At 37.5% G+C, this 25801-nt stretch overlaps 1 protein-coding gene and 1 long non-coding RNA gene across 2 annotated transcripts; both read left to right on the top strand.

The window, feature by feature from the left end:
- The first annotated feature begins 280 nt into the window (after window positions 1–280).
- On the top strand, window positions 281–4676 carry LOC121395235. The gene is made up of 4 exons (XR_005962355.1): window positions 281–669; window positions 3130–3189; window positions 4389–4435; window positions 4586–4676. It is a non-coding gene; the product is annotated as an uncharacterized LOC121395235 (long non-coding RNA).
- Window positions 4677–15487: 10811 nt separating this feature from the next.
- On the top strand, window positions 15488–24822 carry LOC121395045 (preprocaerulein type I'-like). The gene is made up of 4 exons (XM_041567556.1): window positions 15488–15561; window positions 16067–16230; window positions 21961–22029; window positions 24680–24822. Exons 2-4 carry the CDS (start codon window positions 16068–16070, stop codon window positions 24721–24723), a joined length of 276 nt encoding a protein of 91 aa, XP_041423490.1. The 5' UTR covers window positions 15488–15561; window position 16067; the 3' UTR covers window positions 24724–24822.
- The last annotated feature ends 979 nt before the right edge of the window (window positions 24823–25801 follow it).

Here is a 25801-nt window from a genome sequence, read left to right as displayed (position 1 = left end):
TCTCTGTTAGAGCATGAGTTGGAGGAGAACACTCATAAAGCAGTCTGCTGTGATTATGCTGTATTGTAGACTATTTTAGACAATATTTTTCAGACCTTGTGTGCCCTTTCTCAAGTGTAACACAAAATAGAACGTGAAGCCTTAATAAACACCGGCCTTCCTCCCCCCCCACCAGTGCTTAGTTAACGAATGAACGTAAAGGTGTATCTAAAATCTGTTTGTTAGACTAGAGCATGAATCCATAGGAAAAATGTCCAACCAAGACATGAGAGTCCTTAGTTAGAGAGGTTCGATAACCTCTGATAAGAGTGTCTAAGTACTTGTAACAGAGTCCATAAAATTTTGTAACCGTGTCCATAAAAATAATACATTTATAATATTGTCCATTAAAGTGATACATTTGTGTTCAATAATCAAAAATAACTCTTTCGGATTAAAATTGTAAGCCCATAGCAACATTATTTAAGATACAGATTTGTGCTTGACTTGTACTTTTTACTCTTCCTTTCAGCATGTTCAAGGGAATATTTCTTTGCGTATTTTTTGCTGTGCTCATTGCAAACTCAATGGCACAGCCAGAAGGCTTTGCAGATGAAGATGATGTAAACAAACGAGATGTCAGAGGATTTGGAAGTTTTCTGGGTACACTTTTTAAGACTGCTGCAAAAAGTAAGTTTAATCAACATGCCTGTTCTGCATATTCTGTCAGTGTCCACTATTATACACGTGTGTCCAAATGTAATTTATCTTTAAGTAATGTAACAGCCATTGAGTTGACCATTGCAATTTAAGTCTCATTTCAAGAGATACTTCATCTTTAATAAATTGAAAGTAAAGGAACCATAATTCTTTGTGTTTCTATCTTAATATATATGCCCTGCAGCATGAATAAAAATGTAGCTGAAATTAACAATTTTACAATTGATAATATTCTGCCCAAGTGTGAGACATATCTGCTTATAACCGTGAAACAGTAATGGATAGTACATATTAAAAATTGCAATGTCACTCAATTAAAGTTTCTCACTGCATTACAACACCAAATCGGATGTGCAACTCCCTGTAGCCTCTTCTTATACTTCTCATCTCCCTAATATTCCCCTTCCTTATATGCCTAGATTGTGAAACAGGTCAAGTCGGGGAGATATCCTAAGCAACGGGGCTGGCCTCCTCACGTGTAAGGGGAAAGGTAATGATGTGTTGGAGTTAAAGGAACAGGGACCCTGACTAGGGGTAGATGACAGAAGAGGTGCTTGCCTAGCACCCCCTACACAGCTGTGCCCTAGGCATGTGTCTCTTCTACCAACACTAGTCCTGGCACTTCCTAGCATTAACTCTGTCAATCTAACCTGGCCAAGACTCCCTGTCCTTTACCCTTTCATGTCTGGGGAGTGCAAAATTTTCTTTAAAGAAACATTAGGCAAGTTTCTCACAAATGGAAACAATGAATTTGTTCTGTAGCCCAATAAGACAAGCAGATTTCCCACTAGTTACCTTGGATATCGTCAACAGTTAAAAACACATTGGAGCAAATTCACTAAAGGGTGAATTTTAACCAGCAACCGCTTCATCACACTTTGCACCACTTCACCAGGCGCAAATTATTTACCACTACACAATTCACTTATAAGCAAAGTTGCGTCTCAGTAGTCGAACGCTGCCGAGTTTTAGATATCATTACTTCGGCAGTGAAAGCATTTCATAATGAAGTTTTACTAGCATTAGTTTTTGCCTAGCGAAAGTTCGTTAGTACTCTTATGGTTAGGTCAATTTGAATAGGGTGGGTATGGATGTCTTTATTAGTGATGTTGGTGCAAATGCTTGATGTGGCCACTTTTTATTACAAAAGTCCAAGGAACCATAATAAAGACAGAAGATATCCTCAAATGCCATCCACATGAGCCCACCCTAAAACAAATGTGGCATGCCCCTCAAATGTCTGCAAAAACATATGTTAACACAAAAATCTTTAATACTTCAGAATTTTGAAGGCAATTCCACCTTTAAAATAATAAAAGTTGCCAGTGTTTTTTTACAACGTTAATGACTTCCGGCATACAGGATATGATGTAACTGACATAAGATTGAGGAAGATGTAACTTCATCAGTTTGCCTGGTCTGAAGTGGCAAAGTAAAGTCTGGCAAAAGAGGTAACGTTCTATAAAATTCGCATCTTAGTGAATTTGTGTAGTAACAACCGTTCGCCAGAGAGAAAAATCACCTAAAAAAAAAAGGTTTTGTTTACTGGTAATCAATTACTTTTCTTGTCCATCTCTTGCAAAGCATGGCCTTTATAACTTCCTTGGAAGATTCCAAAACTAACTTTACATTCATGTCAAATCTTTTCTATTTATAGAGTTTTTGCCTTTACTTCCTTTAGGTTTCCTTCTCTAAACATGAAAACGTTTACTACAATCATTTTTGTACAAAATACCGAACAAGTTATGGCTAGCTAGAAGATTATGTAGGGTCAAAAAATTGTTATCATTGCATCTGCTCCTGCCTGTGGTCAATTAATATATATCGGTCATTAGACAGAGTAGCCCTTGCTGGGTATTTCCTATTTAATTTACAACATCATTTCTTGTCATTTTACCTGTATCTACAGTACCTTTAATTAAGGTAGTCTATCATTTCTGTGGTCTCTATTAAAATGATTTCAATCAATCTGTAAGACAAACAGGCCTTTTTCTGAATGTATTGCCTTCAGGGGCCTGATACTAGAGGGGAGCATGTGGTTTACTGAGTAATAGGGAGGGGTTGGGAAGATTTCAGTTCAATAGAGTTTATGGGCCCCATTGTTTCATGAGGCAGCCCTGCACAAATTCAATTTTGTGCCATGTTTAAAGCTAAGCTTATGTCAGTATGGCAACAGTAACTTCTTGTATAACACAGCACAAACCTGGCATAACTAAGAGGCTGACATTATAACAAAGGTGACATCTTTTACTTGCAATAACTGTGTTTCCTGTTTGTCATGAAAAATGATTCATATTTATTATAGTTTCTTCAACCCCCAAATTGATTATTCCTCCTCTTCCTCTTTTATATCTCTACATCATCAATTTAGCTGATATTTTTTTTGATACAAGTCTTTTCATATTATTACTGTTATAATTCTTTATTTAGTCATTCCAGGTTTGCTATCATCAAGACAAGAACGGGAAGCCTTTGCTGATGAATTGAAGAGTAATTACTTTTACTTTTTTTCCTTATGTGAGCAAAAAATTTAGAAAAATAAAATTTAAGGCTACGTTAATTAGTTACCATGTCTTTGATGATAATACAACAAAATATCAATTTTACATACCATAAAGTTTTCCCTTAATTTACACTGTTTTTGAAGTCCCACTAATATATATTTTATAATGTATTTCCATGATTTTCCATTTTCCATGATTTTACACCATTTATTTTCTGGTCCCCTGAAAAAGATAAAACGTTGGTTCTGCTATATTTTCAGTAGATAGAGAACAGTGGCTATATCTCCTTTCATCAACATTGACAACAAAAGTTTATTTGGCAAATGTTGTTGAACACTAGAGTTCAACATACAACAACACATTATATAGGGTTAAAGAATAGTGTGAACTCCTGACCTGCAATATCAGGACCTTAATGTAAGATTGTTCTCCAATGAGGCTGCTAGTTTTTACTTTTTTTATGGGATATTCTTTCTGCTGATGTTTGATTACTGTATCTGCAAAATCTGTAGCCTCGCTATAATGACAATAATGACCAAATATTGCAGACAGGGAAGATTATCATTAGAGAGTCCACTTGCACCTGTAGTTATGTTTGTTCTGCCTCCTTTGCAATGAGTCTGGATGGATCCTGAAACCTTTACGGTAGAAATTTCAAAATATATTGGCTCCCGAATGGGTCTAGCTCTAAAGTGAAATCATAGAATGAGGACTCCAAAATAGAGTCAGTCTGATGTGCCCTTGGTCCCAATGGTTCAGGACAACTATTAATAGATTTCTCCATAAATCCACACAATATTTATATGTGATAAATACTAAATACTGGGCCAAGATTATTGTACCACAAGCAATAAACACAGTACATTTTGGTTTAGGGATTGCAGGTAGAAGCACAAGGTCCTTAATATATGTTGGTAATGTATTACAGCAATTTGATATTGGTTCAAGACTTTGTGCCCTGATACAGACAGTAACTTCTATGTACATGAAGAGGAATAGCCTATACATTCTCTGTGGCCAAAGTAACCATAGCTAAATCATGGCTGTACCCCCTGTACATCCTCCCTGCAACCCTCACACATTATACAAATACCTTATACTGTTCTCCTAAAATGGTGATCTCCTTTTCTGTCTTGCCCAAGGCCAAGGAATTGCATTGATTTCATCTAACTCTTTATGTTACAGGGGCGATCTAATTTGAATGGATAGTCTGGGAACAGCAGAGCAGCACTGTGAGTTTAAATAAACTCTTTTAATGTGTCTTTGTTGCTGAAGTGTTACATATTTATACCCTTCCTTCTCCTTCTGTATGTTTGCATATACCACTTCCTATGTGTCAGCATGTTCTAGTTTAGTAACAAAGTTTTGTTTCCTCATTACAGGTCCTTTTGAGACATCTGAAAATTTGGCTGAAAATATTCAGAATTAAAAAAAGACCTGTTTCTGCTAAAGGATAAATAAACTGAATTGAGCAAACTGAAGCTATTTTGTTTTGTGTCTAATTTATAAAGTGGAATGTTGTATAATATACTATACATATGCAGAATAAGACATTTTTTTCAGCCTTGGAATTTTTCTTCTCACATTACTCGTATATTATTATTATTATAATTAACATGTATTTATATAGCGCCAACATATTGCGTTGCGCTGTACAGCACAGATGTCTAACTGGAGGTCCATAGTCTCACAGACTTCCATTATGTTAATATAATATGTCCATGTTTGGATTGGAGGACAGAACTATTCATTTGTGTATTTACTTGCATTTACAGATTATTTCTTCAACTGATCTTAATTTCTTGCAAGATAAAAGTTTATAGGGTAACCCCAAATATAAAATTACACAATGAAAGCAAATTCTAAGCAACTTTCCAATACACATTAATCACACAATTTCAAACTGAAAGCACTACAGCACATAGGCAGCAGAAGATATTTTTAGTTGGGGGGCAAGAAAGAGGATGGTTTACAGCATGTGTAGTGCACATTTTTGACCATGCCCACTTTTTGGCCACGCCTTTCAGACTCAACCCACTTTACCATGTGTTTTTACCAAATTTTCAGGAAAACCAAACCATAGCAGTGGCAGCAGTAATTTAAGTTTAAAAAGACAAACCTTTGGTCAATGTGAAAGCTGCCTAACTTATAGTTGATCCAGAGAAAGGAGAAAAACCCCATATTAAGCCTCTCCAATTTACCTCAAGAAAATTCCCTCCTGACTCCAAGATGCAATTGGACCAGTCTCTGGATCAACTTGTACTAAGATCTTTAACCCTGAATTTTCTGTATACCCCCAGAACTCATAGCAGAATGACACATTGTTAATATCATGCACAAATACCCCAAAACTCATAGAAGGGTGACACAGTAGCAATTCCATGCATAAATACCCCCAGAAGTCATAGCAAAATAATGGCAATATCATGTATTTATACCCCCAGAAGTCATAGCAAGATGGCACAGTGGCAATTTCATGTATAAATACTCCCAGAAGTTATAGCAAGATGGCAGAGTGGCAATTTCCTATATACATACTCCCAGAAGTCATAGCAAGATGGCACAGTGGCAATTTCATGTATAAATACCCCCAGAAAGTATAGAGGTTGGCACAGTGCCCCTGGTACCTAGTGGGGCGCTGCTGCCTGAGGCGACAGCCTCAACTTGCCTCATTGGCGAAGCACCCCTGTGTATAAATACCCCAATAACTCATAGAGGATGTGGCACAGTGACTATTTCATACATAAATACCCCCAGAAGTCATCGCAAAATGGCACATGGGGGAATTCATGTATAAATACCCCAGAAGTCACAGCAGAATGGCACAGTAGCAATTGCATGTATAAATATCCCCAGAACTTATACTGTAGAGGGTGGCACAGTAACTTTTCATACATAAATACCCCACAACTCATAGCAGTGACAGATTCACAGAAGGCAAGGAAAGAGTTAATAGTCACTGTGGGATAAACACTAGGCAAATGTGTGTAAGAAATGAGTTAAGGGAAGTGTTAGGTGGGAAGTGCCTGCCTGAAACTGAACATAATGACATTTGTGATCAGCCAATTGCTAATCGGCCTGTTCCAATGTTATCATCCCTCGCCCTGACATCATCGATTCACCCCATGACATCATCCGTCCACCCCCGACATCATCAGCACTGCCCCCTGACCCTTTTCAGTTAAGCAAAAGGTATGAACCCTACTGAATCCCCAATTTAATTATTAGGTGAGAAAGTTAATTGTTTTATTGGTTTGCTAATAGTGTTTTGCCAAGCATAAATATTATGTTATATTAGTGTTGTTGGCACTTTTAAAATAGTTCCTCAACTGATACACTTGCACACCGCTGGGGCAGGGGGCCCCCACAATGCCCCCCCGGGCACCCGCGCCGGTGGCAAAGACGTCTTGGCTAGGCCCTTCCCCTCTCCGCAGCTGCAACCGCCCTCCATCCCCACGCGTACCTTTTTTCTGTTTGTGGCTGCAACCGGGGGCCGGTAGGGAGGTTGCAAGGGCAGCGCCAATATCGAGACTTGGCCCACAAGAGCTCAGGCCCACTGGGTTTTTTCCCCATGTCCCGCCTGCCCAGTCCAATCCTGAAATCATATAACAAGTTGATGTATATACCTTGTCCGTGATTTGTAGCTTTTGCTGTGTCTGCTCTTAGGGACACTATAACAAAATCGAATTCTCTGGATTAGTGAGAATTGCTACAATAGTGAGTAGCAACAGGAGAAATGCACTTTTACACCTTTGTGTAAACAGATATATCATGGATTTGGAAGTAGTTTTCACTTCTATGCAATACGTCATTAGGAATCTACTGAATATACTTAGTACTTCATTATTTATTTTTTATAGTTTAATTAAATTTGCTTTGTGAGGCTACAGATTTATATTTATTTTATTGGTACTTTTTATTAGTCATCTTTCTATTCAGGCCCTCTCTTATTCATATGACAATCTCCTATTCAAATCAATGCATTGTTGCTAGGGTAATTTGGACCCTAGCAACCAGATTGATGAAACTGCAAACTAGAGAGCAGTTGAATAAAAAGCTAAATAACTCAAAAACCACAAATAATAAAATATTAAAACCAAATTTGCAAATTGCAAATTTTCTCAGAAAATCATCCTCTACAACAGGGCTGTCCCCCCTTATATGACCCTCCACATCAAAGTCTGCCTGCTGTGTCTGTTTACCATATGTAACATTTAAAAGGTATCACTAGAGAGGTTTACTGGCCCTTGCATTGTTTAAACCTCAAATTCACACTGTAATCCCCCTGTATTGTTCACACTTGTGACACCTCTATTGTTCACTCCCCTAAAGCCCTGTACTGTTCTACCTGAGAACCAGACTGAAACTGGCCACATTGTTCACCTGTTCACACTTTATTCAAAATGCTAATGGGGCACCAGCACTGTGTCACTGTATGTAGTACATATTAGACTGGTCCTGATTCCTGTCTCCTGCTCTGTTCTGCCTTCCCTATGCTCCCTGTGTGTGTCATACTTTGGTATTTGTTCTGGGGGTTTGTTAGCAATTGAAAATTATTGTTAGTGGCCCCTAAGGTGTTTAATCATTTGCTGGGGTACTGTATTATACACAGGGGAGGAGGAAGCATATGGATTTATGGGTATGTCTTAATATGACTTAACTTTTTTCACATATGAGTGGCATCCTTGCCAGGGCAGGCACAAGGTAGTCCGGCACCCTAGGCAAGAGCTTCACTCAGTGCCCCCTCTCCTGCATTACCATTTCCCTCCTTACCATGATGGTTTTAAAATAAAGTGTAAGCAAGAAAGTGTACAACATTTTTTCATTTACAAACCTGCAATAATACCAACCTGTTTCTGCAAAAAGATAAAGAAACTGAACTGAGCATATTGAAACTATTTTAATTCATTTGCGTCTAAGTTATATAGTGGAATGCTATGCATATGCAAAAGAGGACATTTTGATTTTATCCTTAGAATTATCCATATTGATGTAAATACCCATGTCATTGATAGACACTGAGAGAAATATTGTGTTACATGTGTTCCCAGCTGCAATAGTGAGTAGCTACATAAGAAATGCATTCCCTTTTAAAAAACAGAGACTTAATATGACCCTGGATGTAGTTTCTACTGTTATTACTGTATGTGGATTTCAGAAAGAGATGCCTCAATCATTTCTAAATTGGTGGATATGCTTCTGCAAAATAAAAGTGCATTGTATTTTACTTTGAAAAGGTTTTGAAAGTTTCATTACTAATACAAAATCTTCACCCTATCCAACACCATTACCATTTCCCAAACCTCTGTATGTAGGATTGGGCTATTTAACCATACATACAGACATGTGATAGCAAAGTTGTAGTGGTTTTTCTACCACTAGTTGTCAGCCTTATTTACACATTGTTTTGATTGCTTTCACTCAGTGCCATAATATTAACAATTCAAACTCAATAATACTTTTTTGTTCATTGTTATTCAATCAGATATGTCTGTTTCATACATAACAGTTATCACAGACATATATATCATCTATATAAAACTATATGGCAGAACTGAATCTTTCTTTATTTTGCTCACTAAATAAAGTTTTAGGTTGATCTTAGCCTTTAATCTATTCACTTAAAGGCACACAGATGCAAGCTTCTAGAAATAGTTATATAATGTAGTTTAACTGCTATATTCCCCTATGAATATCCTAAATGTTTTATCATAATAAGTGTGTGTTCCACATCCATGTAAATGTATAACATGTTTTGGGGGAACAGTTAGGCCCTAAAATTTATGAAAATTGTATTCTTTCTTTTGTTGACTCAACTATTTTTTCATCATTTATCAGATGAGTTGTTTTATATTCCCTATTTAGCAGGACCTTCTGGGAGATCGGTTGTCCTGCCAAACTGACCTATTTTTTATCAACCTCACTGAATAATGAGATTAGTATGGTTGGATGGATTTTGGCAGAGTTTACGAATATTCCTCATGAAGATGTAAAATATATAAAATTCTACCATTGCTGTACAGATGAAGAAACGTCAGTTGCTGTCTTTACAAATCAGAGTTTTCAAAAATGGTATATGTCTATTGATAACACATTTTAATTGCAAAAAGGCAACAAACCATAGGCATATGAAAATGCCCACGGACCTTTCTTTTCTATTCTATTTATTATCTTCCAGGTTAAAATAACTTTTATTGAAACCTCTGTATGTAGGATTAGGCTATTTAACCATACATACAGGCATTTTTTTCCATTATTATTCAATCAGATATGTCTGTTTCATACATAACAGTTATCATAGATATATCGTCTATATAGAACTAAATGGCAGAACTGAATCTTTTTTTTATTTTGCTCACTAAATAAAGTTTTAGGTTGATCTTAGCGTTAATATATTCCTTTAAAGGCACACAGATGCAAGCTTCTAGAAATAGTTATATAATGTAGTTTTACTGTTACATTGCCGTATGGATATGCTAAAGGTTTTATCACTATAAGTGCGTTTATACATCCATGTAATTGTAGAACATGTTATGGGGGGGACAGTTAAGTGCCCTAAAATTTATGAAAATTACTGAAAAATGAGATTACTTTGGTTGGATGGATTTTGGCTGTCACAGAGCTTATGAATATGAATATTCCTCATGAAGATGTAAAATATATAAAATTCTCCCATTGCTGTACAGATGAAGAAAAGGCAGTTGCTGTCTTTACAAATCAGAGTTTTAAATGTACATATTTATGAATCTGCCATATGTATAAAAATGCAAAAAGCCTTATGTGTTTCGTGTCACCCAAGGGCACTTAATCATAGACTAACTTTCTTTAGACAAATACAAGATATTTAAAGGAAAAGGAGCCAATAAGAATTTGTTTAGGCAGAGTTTGTAAAGCCAAATAATGGGCTTCCATATGTGATTGCCTCTAGTGGCTCATACAGAAGAAGTTTCCGTTCAAGCGACTCAGGAGAGGAATACGAAAGAATGAGAACATCAAAATATCTGATAGGGAGGAAGACAAGGTTCTAAATCTTTCTAACAGAACTTTAACTAAAGAAGAGTTAAACATTTTGGAAAAAGGTCTTACTAATTGTCCTACAAAAATCTTTGACTTGTTTGATACAGTTATTGATATTAATAGATTTGTTCGAAAAAGTTTGTTTAAAAAACAATGATGATATGGGGGAACCTATAAAACAGAAAACTGAACCTAGTTTTGAGTTTTTGAGTTTTGAGTTTAAACATTCTAGTCTCTCTAGCTTTAAGGAATTAAAAACAATTGTTCATTTAAAAAATCTACAGCGAGAACCCAATCCTGATATAGGAAAGGTAGGATTTGAATTTACAAACAATAAATTCAAACCTAAATCTAATTTTTATCCTGTTTACCTAAGGGATGATATAATAAACATGTTTTAGAAGAATATAGAAATTGAACTCACAAATTTATGAACTTAACATTATTAATAATCATTTATCCCATAAAGATAACCTCACATTTAGAGAAAAACAAGTGTTAACTAATCATTTAATTATCAGACTCTTCTTCATATAAACAGTTAAATAGAAATCCAATGGAAAAAAATTAAATTACAATTAGAAAATCTAATATCAGATGCACTGCAGCATAATGTCATAGATGAAACTACATCCACCTTCTTTAAAGTAGAGAATCCCATAACAGCAATTTGTCATTATTTTCCAAAAATACATAAAGCACTTAGAGGTTGCCCAATTATTGCTGGTATTAGTTCACTGGGAGCAAATTTATGTGAATTTATAGAACATTTCTTGCAATGTTTAGTATTTAGACTACCCAGCTATTTAAAAGATAGTGCCCATGTTATACATGCTTTAAGCACATTTCATTGGAATACCACTTTTAAATGGGCATCTGTTGATGTAGGCTCTTTATATTCATGCATTCCATATAACCTGGATTTACATGCCATTGAATATCATCTCATACATTTTAGCACCTATAACACCAATCACATAATCTAATTTATTTTATCATACAAGCCATTCACTTTTTGCTTACACACATTTTTTTTCTTTTTAATGACAAATATTACTTACAATGCTACAGAACGTCTATGGGCGCAAAATTCACACCATCCTACACTAACCATTTTTTAGGGTGGTGGAAGGAACTTAATATTTTTCAAGATGGTAATTCCTATTTCGAATATATACGATACTATGGTTGTTTCATTGATGATATTCTAATTATTTGGTCAGGCAGACAAGAACTACTTATGGATTTTCTTTCTTATTTAAATCAAATGATCTGAACTTAACATTCACCAATCAAATGAATGCACTTTCTATTAACTTTTTAGCCATCACCCTCTATATTGAAAACAATTCTGTTATTACTACAATTTATAGGAAACAATGTTCAGTAAACACAGACCTTAATGCTAAATCATGTCACCCAAAACATTTGACTAATAATATACCATATGGTCAATTCTTGTGAATACATCGCATCTGCACAAAAGATGAGGAGTTCATTCTTAAATCTAGGGATCTTTATAAAAAACTGTCATAAAGGGGTTATAATCCAGGTATTTTAGATAAATCTTTTGAAAGAGCAGCAAAAATAAATAGAGGGGATCTATTTAAAAGGTATAGAACCAATGCCGATAATACTAGTTCTATTACCATAAATAATTTCAATAACAGAAATAGTGATACTTAAAAGAAAAAAGATGATTCTGAGACCTTATCATGTATTTTTACATATAGTCTACAGTTTAACAAAATAAGAGACATCATTAATAGGAATTTAGTCATTTTAGAAACAGGCCCCATAATAAAGAAAAGTCTCAAAAAGGGACACAAATATGTTTTTAGGAGAACAGAAACTTTGGGCAACAAACTTACACCCACTTTTATTAGTTTTAAAGAAAACAGAATACTTGGTTACAAATAAAGGGTTGCATTCAATGTGGTGCAAATGGGTTTATTACATGTAAATATATGACGAAAATTTGCATAACATTAGTGATGGACGAATTTGTGCGTCTCGTTTTTGACGCCGGCGCCCGTTTTTTCGACGCCGGCGCCCGTTTTTGGCGCCGGCGTCCGTTTTTTCGAGAAAAATTTTTTGACGCCGGCGAATTTTTGCCGCGAATTTTCGTGGTCGTTTCGCGAATTTATTCGCTGGCGGCGAAACGCACAAATTCGCCGCGAATTCGCGCCTGGCGAATAAATTCGCCCATCACTACATAACATTATTTACCTTGCATTTTTACATTGTGAGTAATTTATGTATACCTTATTAGACAACCACTTGGGTTAAACATTATATTTGATATCTCGTGTATTATTTAATGAAACCTTTTGTATTTTTGTATTTTTGCATCACTTTGTACTTTTACATTGTATTCTATGTATGTATGTATGAGCCACTAGAGACAACGACATATGGAAGCCCATTGATTGGCTTTACAAACTCTGCCTAAACAATTTCTTATTGGCTCCTTTTCCTTTAAATCTCTTAGCCTACGATTAAGTGTCCTTGCATGACACAAAATGAGTAAGGCATTTTGCATTTTTATGTAAAATAAAAACTTTTTTGTACTATTTAAACGTTGGGCTCTTGAATTTTACTTTCTGGTGTTCTGGATTGGTGCCTGCCTACAATCAATTTTCTGTGACTTACTCCCCTATGCTGAAGGATTGGGGCATGAGCATCTGGACCCACTGTGGAAAGCGGTAAGCTTAAACAACAACACAAAGATTTCAGCTTCTTGTGTTTTGGAAATGTATATTCTGGCACCTCACTGCATGGTAGCATTTCTTGGGAAAAGTGTCTCCTGACCTGGGCAGTGTTCTTCTGTTTGCAACTTTTAAAGGAGACAGACTGCCAACACCAATATCCAATTTAAAAGATATAAAACCCCCATTAAAGAGACATGTGCGGGTGTGCTACAATCGCATGGACATTTGGCCCTTGTTCCTGCAGATTAACGATGGCCATAGACGCACTGATGTGGGTAAGTTAGTCTCAAGTAGTGCAAGTGTTGTACTTTGAAAAACACGGGTTTTAGCTACAAAGTTATGATCATAAAATTGGTGAGCCATGTCAAGGTAAATACCACATTATGATTATGGATCAGTGCACTCTAAACTCATTTGTATTTGTCCTCTCTAATCATCAGATGATCTGGTAACCCTACATCCAGTGGCATAATCATAGGGGGTGTAGATCCTGTCGCCATGGTGGGGCTCACAGAGAGAGAGAGAGATAGAGAGAGAAAGAGAGGCCTTGTAAGAACCATCTCCCTCTCTTTTTCCCATGATTCCAGATCCCCCCGTATACTGGGGTGGGATGGCAGGGGCATGGGAGGCCCTTGTTCCACCCTGCATACATAACTGAATGATTTAAAAGAAAGGGAAAATTTTTTATAAATTACAGCATAATTGCATATATTTTTGGAATGTGTATTAGAATTTCACTATGTTATCTGTTTTGTTGAAAAAAAATATCATTATTATTTGCTCCTTGCCTTCCACATCAGCTAATGGAGTTGGAGGACTCCCTAGCCCTCCACCTCCCTGTATAAGGAACTGTCCAATCACCATGTTTTGAAGAAATTTGGATGAAATTGGCAAGATCTTAAACTTTTTTCAGTACAACAGTTGTAGCATGGTGGGAAGGAGGTTTTAACAAGGTATGGCAAAGTAATTTGCCTTACAGCACATTTCTGAGCCAGGTTTGTGGTTTCTGGATCAATAGAATCTTTGTTTCATGCACGCCCTTTCTTCTAAACTATGTATAATTCTCTTTTTAATTATAACAGTGAAAACTCTAATTTTGGTTTGCACTGTTGTTAGTATATTCTCAAACCATGCATTAAGATATGTAAATATGTTTTAGGTGATTCTGTTGATAAAAAGGTGAACATATTTATCTCTATAATGAAGTTCCCTATTGAATTTTACATACTGTATGACACTCTTTTTGGGGTGTCCAAGTCTCTGACAAATCACAGAACTCGTATAGAAACACCTGCACTGATGCTGAATAAGAATCAGTGCAATTAAGTGAATTGTCAATCAGAGTTCTCTAGTCACTAGAGAATCCTAACTTATACAGCTGGTTGACCCAAAGAAATTACTTAGAAACTTGGGTCAATCTGCTTAAAAGAGGTAAAGTTTTTCTTTGCAGCTACTGTACAGCCATTGTAATTAATTCCTGGTTCATTATACCCAATGGAAAATGGGCTAAGGTGACTTTGTATGCACAGTTCCCCTCACAACTTGCACAAGCTTTACAGCAAAGAAAATGTTGTGGTGCTGACACAACAGACAATTTCCCACTCCACTTTTCTCCCCTGCACATTGGTAGACACAGGTGCATCTCATTTCAGGCTCTCTCTTACTTAGAACCTCCATTGTTACAGGGTCTGATCCACTGTAGTTACAGCACTACTATGGAACATTGTATGCCTTTAAAGGGGATGCTTGACTTGGTATAATATATTAAATTCTCTTTCACAGACTTAAGCACTTTCTCAAATATAAATACCTGCACTCCCAAGCACACATATCAAATTTAAGGGCAAAAAGCAGGCCATAACCTGTGAAAGCTGCGAATTGTGATAAATTACTAGGGGGGCATATGAATATTTTTTTTGAAAACAATGGTTTACAACATGTTGCTTACCAACCCCTTGGATGTTGCTCCTAGTGGACACAAAGCAGGTGCTTATTTTTGAATTCCAGGCTTGGAATCAACTTTTGGTTGCATAAAAACCTGGTGTACTGCCAAATAGAGCCTCCTGTAGTTTACCAGTCCACATAGGGGCCACCAAATAACCATTCACTGTCCTTATATGGCACCCCAGGGACTTTTTGCATGCCTGTGTTGCTCCCCAACTCTTTTTATTTTTGAATGTGGCTCACGGGTAAAAAAGGATGGGGACCCCTGATCTAAACTTTGCCTTGTGAGCTTCAGAACAGTAATGGGTGGGCCATTTTGCCAGCTCCGGCTACAACATTCACTGCAAGCTTTATAATTTGCTGTATATCAGCTTTGATAGCAGGTAAGCTAGGAAATTGTAGTACATACATACAGACACAAGAAAAAGTAATATTGATACAAAATTCTTAATAAGTATGAATTTCTAGGACAAGCTTCTTTTTTGCCTGGAGTGAAATTATTTGGTCATGAGTTCCTGGCGTCAAGCTATGAATGTGTTGTCTGATGCCTCATTTGACTATGTTTGTACAAATAAATTAAATTAGAAGTTGCTATATAAGGGTTAGTGTAACAAACAAGGCAATACAACAATCTGTTCTGCCCACCCTGCTAAAGCTGTTTTTGAAAAGCAGTAACTTTCAGAAAGGTAAGTTTTCCCTTTCATGTAATTTTGTCAGCTGCTGGTGAAGCAGACTGGAAAATATGAGGCAAACTGTGCTTTTAAAATAAAATTTTATGTCACAATCTACCTAGAGGTACAGCTTGCTTGTACCTTTGAAAAATGTTTTGCATATCAAGTGTATTTATGAAAGATAAATACATAATATAACTGTTTTTAGTATTTATTCCAGGTGTTGATCTGCTCTATAGTTGCTCCTCTTGATGTTTTTAACCAGCTACTAAGAGCTTCCATTTTCAAACCTTTCCTCTAAATGGGTTAAAGTCAGACTTTGGAACAACTGAAATGAGTATATGATTTGTAATTACATTTGGCATTTTATCAGTTCATAATCAGCACTTAACATGTCTGTGGAATTGTAAAAAGTGATGAAGAGAGTGATGCAAAAATGATGTATACAAAGAACGTCTTGTCGTCTTTTAGATTAAAATCTAAATCTTATCTTGAAATGTACTATTATTCCTCCCTTCAGCATGTTTAAAGGGATATTTCTTTGTGTATTATTTGCTGTGCTATCTGCAAATTCAATGGCACATCTAAGACGCTCTGCAGATGCAAGGAGTGATGAGATTAAAAAACGAGACATCCAGAAAATTAGTCATTCTTTAGGTAAAGCTTTACAGCATGCTATGAAAGGTAAGTTTAACCAATGTGCCTCCTTTCCTGTTCTGTCACTATTTGCACAGGTGGGTCCCAATGTATTGTATCTGACACACAAGGCATTTTCAGGATAGTTGTTGCCCATATTTGCCCCAACCCTTTTTACCCATGAGCCACATTCAATTGTAAAAACAGCTGGGGAGTAACACAAGCATGAAAAAAGACCCTGGGGATGCCAAATAAGGGTTGTGATTGGCTATTTAGTAGCCCTATGTTGACTAGCAGCCTACAGGAGACTCTGTTTGGCAGTACATCTGTTTTTTTGCAACCAAAAGTTGCCTCCAAACCTGGAATAAGCACCTGCTTTGGGGCTACAACATCCAAGGGGTTGGTGAGCAACATGTTACTCAGAAGCCGCTGGTTAGGGATCACTGCTCTAAGGTCACAGTCATGCATGGTGTTGTGACGTAGGGTGTACCAAAACCCAGAACTAACACCAAGGTCCTGGGCACGGCTCACTCTGCTGCACATAACCTGCCATTTTGGGAGGAGTCCTTTGCTACTCAGATGTCGCCAGGTCTTATAGAGAGAGGACCAAGGGGAGAGTTCTGGGCAGGCAAGTGAACAGACCATTTACTAGAAGGACAGGGAACAAGGAATGTGGTAGAGGGACAGGCTAAGTTAATACCAATTGGGCAGTGCAGTACAGAATCAGGAGTAAAAACAATATATAGCTTACAGATGCAGCCAATTAAAAAATGTCAGTCTCTTAGATTATTTCTTGCCGACCCCTTCACAGTCTCTCAACTGTATATAAGTCCAAAATCAAGCGTATATATACTCCCAAAAGGGATATGTATAAGAAGAGATCAGCGCCTGTGGCAACAGAAATTAAAAACAAGCATAGCGTAATACGTTCATAATATGAGATATCACCCCGTGCGTACACTGGATGTTACATAGGTGTATTCTCCCCTTTTCCTTCAGGTGACTATTAATGGGGGTGTAAGTTAGCGATAAAAGTGAAGAAAAGATAATGCCTTTTCTGTGAAGTGAAATATATTCCAGAGGTGGAGCACCTCCACCTTCTATGTAAAATGCCTACTTACAAACCACTGCTGTGGTGTTATGCATATAACAAGAAGCCCTTTCTGGTCCCTCCTTCAGGGTTCGCCGCTCCTTTCAGGTCCCAGGCCAGGAATAAAACCAGTGATAGTGTAATACCGTTTTTTATTTAAAACTAATTAAAATCAATTAAAAATTTACACTCACATTTACCCTGACGGGTTTTGCGCATTGAGTCCAATAAAAAGTTTGTATGGGGTTCCCAGGGGTGGTCCTGTCAGCTCACTCCAGACCCCCTCGTGGTGCCTTGCTTCTGGGTTGTTGTGTCCCCCAAACTGTGCCTTACGCGTTTCGCTGTGTGTTTTCAGCTTCCTCAGAGGCGTAGTTTCCATGCTGGTTACTGTCCTTCTTTTTAAAGCTCATTTCAATGCGTTCGTTTGACTTCCGCCTTCACTTCCGGTTTGTGTGTTCCAACTGGTGCGTTCCAGCGCACTCACTTCCTCTTTGGCGCACATGATCCTCGGTTTTCTTTATATAACAGAATCAGGAGTTGTGAGCGTAGTCAGGGACACAGGCCAGGTCAAAGTACTGAGTATTGAGGTACAGAAACTGGATCCAATAGATTAGATTCAATTAACGTGCTAGGGACAGGTAATATCAGGAACAGGCAAGAAAAACTAGAAATGGCACCCAGGAACTATAAAAATAGACCTGCGTTGGGCAGAGAATTAATACGCTGCAATCCCTTTAAATATTTGAATTTCACGGCAAGCTTAATGTCAGACGCAGCTCTCACCTCAAAACCACGGAAGTGGCGCAAGCACAGGTCATTTTCTTCTTGTAGTGCGAAGAAAGAGGACATGTTGGGTGTCTCTGATGTGAGTGCGGCATTCCCGTAAATATTATTAAAGTCCCACAGCCCCCCCCAGTAGTTGAAGGGTTTGTTGTTTCTTTTGTTACAGTTGCTTTTTAGTAAAATGATTGGTGAGTTTGTATCATAGTAGCTTTGGATATAGCCAGCACAAGGCATGTGGCCAAAAATATTGGTCTTACGAACTTGTGTTAATGTGTGGGGGGCATATAAATAACTTGTACTGGGCCCCAAGGTTTCTGGTGATGTCCCTGCAGTGACATTGACATTGAACAGAATGAAACACCCATGCACACTAGGTCAAAGAGGACTATGGACCACTGGACATCATCAAGACCCATGGGGGCATGAGGGAAAACTGGGAGTGGTAGTCTTACCTCCTGCATCAACAAATGATACTTTAAACTGAAGGTGTATAGGTTTTGTGAACTTCTAAGGAGTGGTTAAGGAAAGTGTTACTAGCCCTTTTAAAAACAAGTGCAAGAGCACTTAGGGCTGCTGTGTGCAAGGCAGATCTCTGCTCACCTTGTGTCTCTGCCTGTTGGAGCCCATTGATGTTCCCTTACTTGCATGACTAAATAACATGGTGGGGTTCGAGACAATGACCTGTGACCATGTTGCAAAATGTTAGACTAAATTGCAAAAAACATGGAAAATTTTGGACTTTGTGCCTTGCCCTGCACTTTTCAAATGAGCCCTAGTGTGTCTACTGCTTGATATGACATACAAAATAACTGATATGCAAGCTAAAAGCTTTATTTGCCCCTGGATTTCGTTTTCAGGTTATCTTTTAAAGTCATACACATAAAAACTTCATAGTGCATGGGTTACTAGAAATATTTTTAGGGATGCACCGAATCCAGGATTCGGTTCGATATTCGGCAAGGATTCGGGCATTTTCAGCAGGATTTGTATTCGGCCGAATCCTTGAGCCTTGCGAACTATTTCCCCCCCCCCTTTGGTGATTTGCATATGCAAATTAGGGTTCAGATTCGGTTCGGTAATCAGCCGAATCTTTCACGAAGGATTCGGGAGTTCGCCCGAATACAAAAAAGTGTATTCGGTGCATCCCTAAATATTTTGAAAAAAAGTTTGTTCGTACAGCACCAGTAGTATAAAATGCCTTCATTAGAAATTCACATGGCAAACAACTGCAACGTTTCAATAAACGCAACGTTTCAGGCCGTCCAGGCCTTTTATCAAGCTCTAGAGCTTGATAAAAGGCCTGGACGGCCTGAAACGTCGCGGACCAGGTTGTTTGCCATGTGAATGTCTAATGAAGGCATTTTATACTACTGGTGCTGTACGAACAAACTTTTTTCTGGATTTATGTTGGAGGATGGACCACTGATGGTACGTGCACCTATTATTTAATTTATGTTGGCGGACTTCAGCTGACTCAAGCACACAAATTGTTCCCTAAATACTTTACCATATACCAGGTAACTTTTCCCTCCCCTCTCCTTCTATGCCTTGTCTCAACCCTGCCCCCTATCTTCGCTGCTCACTTTCCGCTTCACTTCATCATACACCTGACTTTAACCTGTCCCCCTTAACCTTATCAAGGCTCCCCTTCCTTTACACTTTGGTGTCAGGAGGGTTCTAGTTTTACAATATATATATATATATAATCAAATTATTATCATAATTATATCAAATTTAACTACTTAAATACATGGTGTCATCCCCATAGGCAAAATAGTTTATACATTTTAACATTGGTCTGATGACCGTATGTCCTTTGTTTAATAAGGCCTTCCCTTTGGAGATACCTGTATAAGTAAGGGATCTCTAATCTGGAAATGTGTTATTCCAAAAATTCTGAATTACAGGACGGTCATATCCTATACAATCCCTAGCACATATTGGTGGCAAAACAATCATACTGGGACTTATAGTATGATGAAAATTGATGATTAAAATTCTAACAACAATCCTTATCTGGAAACGTCCCAAGAATTGCAGGTAATATATCCTATACTGTAATTTTCTTTTATTTAAAACATTACTCACTGTATATATTTAAAAGTGTCTCGTTGCAGAGTAAAGAAATTCAATTTAAAAAGCCTTTCATCATAATTAAGTCCTTTGCCCTCCCTACCTTTAGCTTCCTTTCACTAAACGTTGGTGTGTTTAAATTATTTTGAACATAATTGCTAACAATAATTGATTCAAACTATAAATTGAAGGCTAGGGATAACTGGACAATCATAAACAGACAAAATGATATTATCATTGCATCTTCTCCCGGGAACAGCAGGAAACAACTCCCAGCAGACTGCAGCTGCAGTGTTTTCCCCTTGCAAATTAACAGCAGGGTCTCTCTGGCTGGTCACTGAACAGGCTTGAATACAAAACTTCCTGTCTCTAAATATCGCAGCACCTCTCTCTTCTTTTGGCTGGTTCCTCCTACTCCTCCTCTTCCTGGCTGTGGGAACAGAACCCAGACTGTCCCCCTAATGATTGGCCGGAAAATCCATTCCTTTCAGCAGGTTGAAACATTAACTAGTTCTTCTTTACTGTAGTGGAAGGCACAGGGCACTATATTACCCAGCAGTCTTACAGGTACAGAACACCAAGGGGCAGATTTACTAAAGAGAAGCGAATAACGCTAGCATTGATTCGCCGGCATTACCGCTTTCAGGCACTTTGCCGATTTACTAATGGGTGCAGGCGTAACTTCGCTAGCAAAATACACAGATGCTATCGGTCATACACACTCTGTCGCCAGGCGAATTTTCTCTCTGGCGAATGGACATTACTCCACAAATTCGCTAAGATGCAGATTTTACTGAATGTTACCTCTTTTGTCAGACTTGCCTTCGCCAGCTCAGACCAGGCAAAGTGCATTTGAGTGCATAGATCTTCCTCAATCTTCCTCAATCTTAATAGAAAAAGTTTCTAAGTCCCAAAAAATGCTGGCGTCTTTTCCTTTTTTCAGAGTGATAGCCTGCAAAAGTCCTTGAAATTTTTTTTGGGTAACTGGGTTCCCCCATACATTTTCTAACATATAGCACATAAACTATACAGTGGGCTCATGTGTAGGGCATTATAAGAACTCTATTTTCTTTATTAAGGTTCTGTGGACTTGTGTAATGTAATGTATTTGCTGCAACATATATGTCAATTCAACTTTATAATTTCCCGCTGTATGCAAATTAGAGTGAAGACGAAGTTGTGCAAGGCATAATTGAACACTAGCGCATCTTCGCTTTGATTGCCGAAGTAACGATAGCGAAAATTCGCCATTGTTCGGCGCCCTGGACGTAACTTCACACGTTTTCTGAGCGAATTTTTGCCTGGCGAAGTGTTGCGATGGCTGCGAAGCCGTCACTTGTGAATTTTCGCCGCTTAGTAAATTTACCCCAAGTTTGCTCCAGGGGCCTGATCCTAGAGCGGAGCCTATGGTTTGCTGAGAAATAGGAGGGTTTGGGAAAATTGCAGGCCATTAGAGCTTATAGGCCCTGTAGTTTCTGGAGGCAGCCCTGCAAAGGTACAGTCAGGGTCAGACTGGAGCATTGGGGGTCCACCGGGGCTGTAAAACGAAGGGCCCTTCTGGTAGTCTCCAGGGGCTCCCTCCCAGCCTCCAATCCGGTGCCACATGCATGTGCGAAAGATGCACAAGTAAAGGGATGCTGTACATGCTGTTTTTAATTTGCTGTAGATTCAGCTCTCTAACTTTTAGATTGCCTCTAACACACTAGTTTCAGTTCCCCAACCCTCTAAATAGATTATTCCTCCAATTCCCTCTTAGATCTCTGCATCAACAATTGTGGGTAATATGTTTTTCCTTTTTATTTTACTATTGTTATTATATTTTTTTTTATTAGCGGGACGCCTACAAAAACGGGAAGCCAATGACATGGATTTAGATCGTCACTCTGCTGATGAATTTGAAAGTAATTGCTATTACTTTTTACTTATATGAGCAGAATTTAAGACTTAATTATAATGTCTTTAGTAGAGATCAGTGCACACATCTCCTTACATTATTGATACAAACTTTGCTGAAGTACATATATCATCATATATACATGTATTATAAAGGTTTAAAGCATATTGAGAAAGCTTGCAACATCAGGGATAGATTCTTAATTTGTTGTTTAATAAACCTTTTGTCAGCTCTCCAGATCCAGTGGCCCACTAAATGCAAGAAGATTTTCTAATGAGACTACCAATGTTTTCATGCAATGGTACATAGTTACATAGTTACATAGTAAAGTTGGGTTGAAAAAAGACCAAAGTCCATCAAGTTCAACCTCTCCAAATGAAACCCAGCATCCAGTACATACCTATACACACATTTACTGAAACAAAATATACCAATATCTATTTTAATTGTAGACTTTTGTGTCACTATAGCCTTGGATATTATGCTTGTCCAAGATATCATCCAAGCCCTTCTTAAAGTTGTTAACAGAATCAAAACATCATCTGGCAGTGAATTTCACAACCTCACTGTCCTCAAGAACTACCTACATTGTTGCAAATAAAAGTTATTTTCCTCTAGTATTAAGGGGTGGCTTCTGGTCCGATGATCCATTTTATGGAAAAATAGATGTCCCCTCGCAAGCATCTTTTCTCCAGAGAAAAACCAACCCAACCTTGACAATCTTCCCTTAACCAGTTTAGTTACACATCTCTGCCTCTCTCCAGCTCACTGATATCCTTCTTAAGGACTGGCCTGGAATTGGACAACTTATTATCTACAAAAAACCCTAGATCCTTCTCAATTAAGGAAACCCCCAACACACTGCCATTTATTGTATACCTTGCATTTATATTATTTCTGCCATAGTGCATAACCTTGCATTTAGCAACACTGAACCTCATATTCCAGTTTTCTGCCCAGTTTTCTAATTGAGTCAAATCACTTTGCAAAGTGGCAACATCCTGCATGGAACCTATAGTTCTGCACAATTTTGTATTATCAGCAAAAATAGAAACAGTACTTTCAATGACCACTACAGGTCATTAATGAACAAGTTGAAAAGCATAGGACCAAGTACAGAGCCCTGCGGTACTGAGAACATTGGCCAATTAAAAAATGTTCCATTTACCACCACTCTTTGTAATCTATCCTATAACCAGATCTCTATCCAAGTACTAAAACTATATTCGAGTCCTTAATTTAACCATTAACCTTCTGTGTGGTACTGTAACAAAAGCTTTAGCAAAGTCAAAGTAGATTACATCAACTGCCATTGCAGAGCCAAGGTTTCTGCTCACCTCCTCATAAAAGGCAATTACATTTGTTTGACAAGATTGGTTATGCATAAAACCATGCTGGCACAAACTAATATTATTATTATTTACAATGAAGTCAAGTATTTTATCTCTTAAGTCTTCTATTGAAAAGCTTTCCTACCAGTGATGTCAGACTAACCGGCCTATAGTTTTGAGGCTGAGAACGGGATACCTTTTTGAATAGTGGCACCACATTAGCAATTAAGCAGTTTCTCAGCACCATGCCAGACCTCAATGAATCAAATTCTGAAAAATTAAGTAAAGAAGTTTGGCAATCACAATGCTAAGCTTGTTTATTACACTGGGATAAATACCATCTGGTTCCTGACACTTGTTTATCTTTACATGTTCTAGTTTTTTTTTAATTTCCCCTTGTGTGAACCATGCATCATTTGATGTATTAATAGAATCGGGACTGTTTAGAAGGAAACCCTTATTACTTGGTTCCTCATTTGTTTAGACAGATGAAAAATAACAATTCAAAATCTTTATTTCTTTTCTCATTAACCAACTGACCCTCCTCTGACAACAAGGGTCCCACTCCATCCTGCTTCATTTTTTTACTATTTGCATATTTAAAAAATAATTTTGGGTTCATTTTACTCTTTGCTGCAATACACTCATGTCCATTTTAGCTTGTTTGGTAGCTTTTTTTGCATGATTTATTGGCCTCCTTATGAGTGACAAACGTTTCAGCTGTCCCAGCTAACTTGAAAGCCTTAAAAGCACATCTTTTCTTACCAACCTCTAGCGATGAGCGAATTTTTTTGCTGCATTTTGCATAAAGAATTAGTTTACAGACTTCAATGTGTGAAAAATATCTTGCAACCAAAAATTTGCTGCTCATAAACTTAATGCATTTTGGCCAATTTTCACCATTTCGCAAATGTTTGGTGAAGTGAAATGGGTCAGATTTGCCCATCACTCAATCTCAACATCAACACTTCTGTCAAACAACAAAGGTTTTGCTTTGTGATGAGGAATACAAGAGGAATATACTGACATGTATATTTATTAAGCAGCATTTTAAAGACATCCCCTTTTGATCTGTGTTTAACCCTGTGAAGCCTTTCCCAGTTAATATGTTGCAGAGATGCCCTTACACTGGCAACATTTGCACAGCTAAAATCTAGTGTTTTAGTTACTCTCTTATGTGTGTTTTCACTCCACCCCAACAAAATGCTGGCAGGAGCCCCCTGTGTTAAGTCATTCTTTTTCTTCATGTTTGCATGTAATTATATATATTTGATGTTTGTCAGCATGTTCTAAATTAAGTAATCATGCTTTGTTTTACCATGGCAGATCCTCTGAAACGAGATTATACAATACGTACAAGATTACATTGAAGTTGAACAATAAGAGGATTCATTTAAAAATATCCAGACCTACAGAAATATCAACCTGTTTCTGCAAAAGGATAAATAAACTGAATTGAGCAAACTGAAGCTACTTTGTTTTGTGTCTAATTTATATAGTGGAATGTTGTGCAATATACTATACATATGCAGAAGAAAACATTTTGTTTTCAGCCTTAGAATTATTATCTCAAATCAGTGCTGGCCTACAAGTAATCGCGTTCAAGGCTAGGTTCCAACACTGATCACCGCGGCACCACCTCACCTCGTCTTGCCCTCCATCTGCAAAACAGCTTCACTATTTACTTCCTGCTGCCTCCTTTCCCAAGTTGTGCAGGAAAATGTAGGGCTGTTATTGGCTGTCCCTCCTACTGTGCTTCTGGCAGTGACCATTAGAACATTCCCACCTCTCATTTGAAACACAGTCAGGGATCAAAGCAGATCTATAGGGAGCTCCAATGAAGGAGTTATTTTTAAAGGTAATATACATTTTTAGCCAAAAGCAAAACAAGCACCATATATTATTCATCATTGCTTGCAAGACTGGATGAAGTTACAGTTATGAAATATGTCTCCTTTAATCAGCCAGCTTCTTTTACATTGTTGCAAGAATCAGAACCAGCTGTAAATATAATAGCTTGTTGAAAAGCAACAAATAGTTTTTTGTAACAGTTATAACGTAACTTTTTCAAAATTATTAAAAAATGTTTAACCCTTTTACTGCCAGCTGTTTTGGTCACTCTCTTTTTTTTATCACTTTAAGGGGGGGGGGGTTAATTTACCCAGAAAAATTTATATTCAGGACAAACTAAGCTTTTCAAAATACTGACAAATACAAGAGTCCTCTGCACTCAACCCATTATCAATATATTTAAGACAGAGACATTGTGTGCATACTGCTACTGAAAAATGCCTTACCCTTTAAACAAAACAGGGATTGTTTGTCCATATATTGCAATATATTTAAGCTGGCCAACTACGTCAAAGTCATCCCATATCTGACCAGTCCTATGCTCAATTTTCATCTGATTCATTAAGAATTCTATTGCTTTATTATACATTTTACAAA

Source organism: Xenopus laevis, chromosome 6S, assembly GCF_017654675.1.
Source record: "Xenopus laevis strain J_2021 chromosome 6S, Xenopus_laevis_v10.1, whole genome shotgun sequence".
Classification (NCBI taxonomy): Eukaryota; Metazoa; Chordata; class Amphibia; order Anura; family Pipidae; genus Xenopus; species Xenopus laevis.
The sequence above is the reverse complement of the archived record's forward strand: the minus strand, read 5'-3'. Positions and strand labels throughout refer to the sequence as shown.

Bases quoted from the DNA above. Each gene is read 5' to 3' on its own strand.
- LOC121395045 (XM_041567556.1), top strand. From the start codon at position 16,068: ATGTTTAAAGGGATATTTCTTTGTGTATTATTTGCTGTGCTATCTGCA. The intron at 16,231-21,960 runs GTAAGTTTAACC...TTTTTTTATTAG, and splicing joins TTTACAGCATGCTATGAAAG to CGGGACGCCTACAAAAACGG. The intron at 22,030-24,679 runs GTAATTGCTATT...TTACCATGGCAG, and splicing joins CTCTGCTGATGAATTTGAAA to ATCCTCTGAAACGAGATTAT.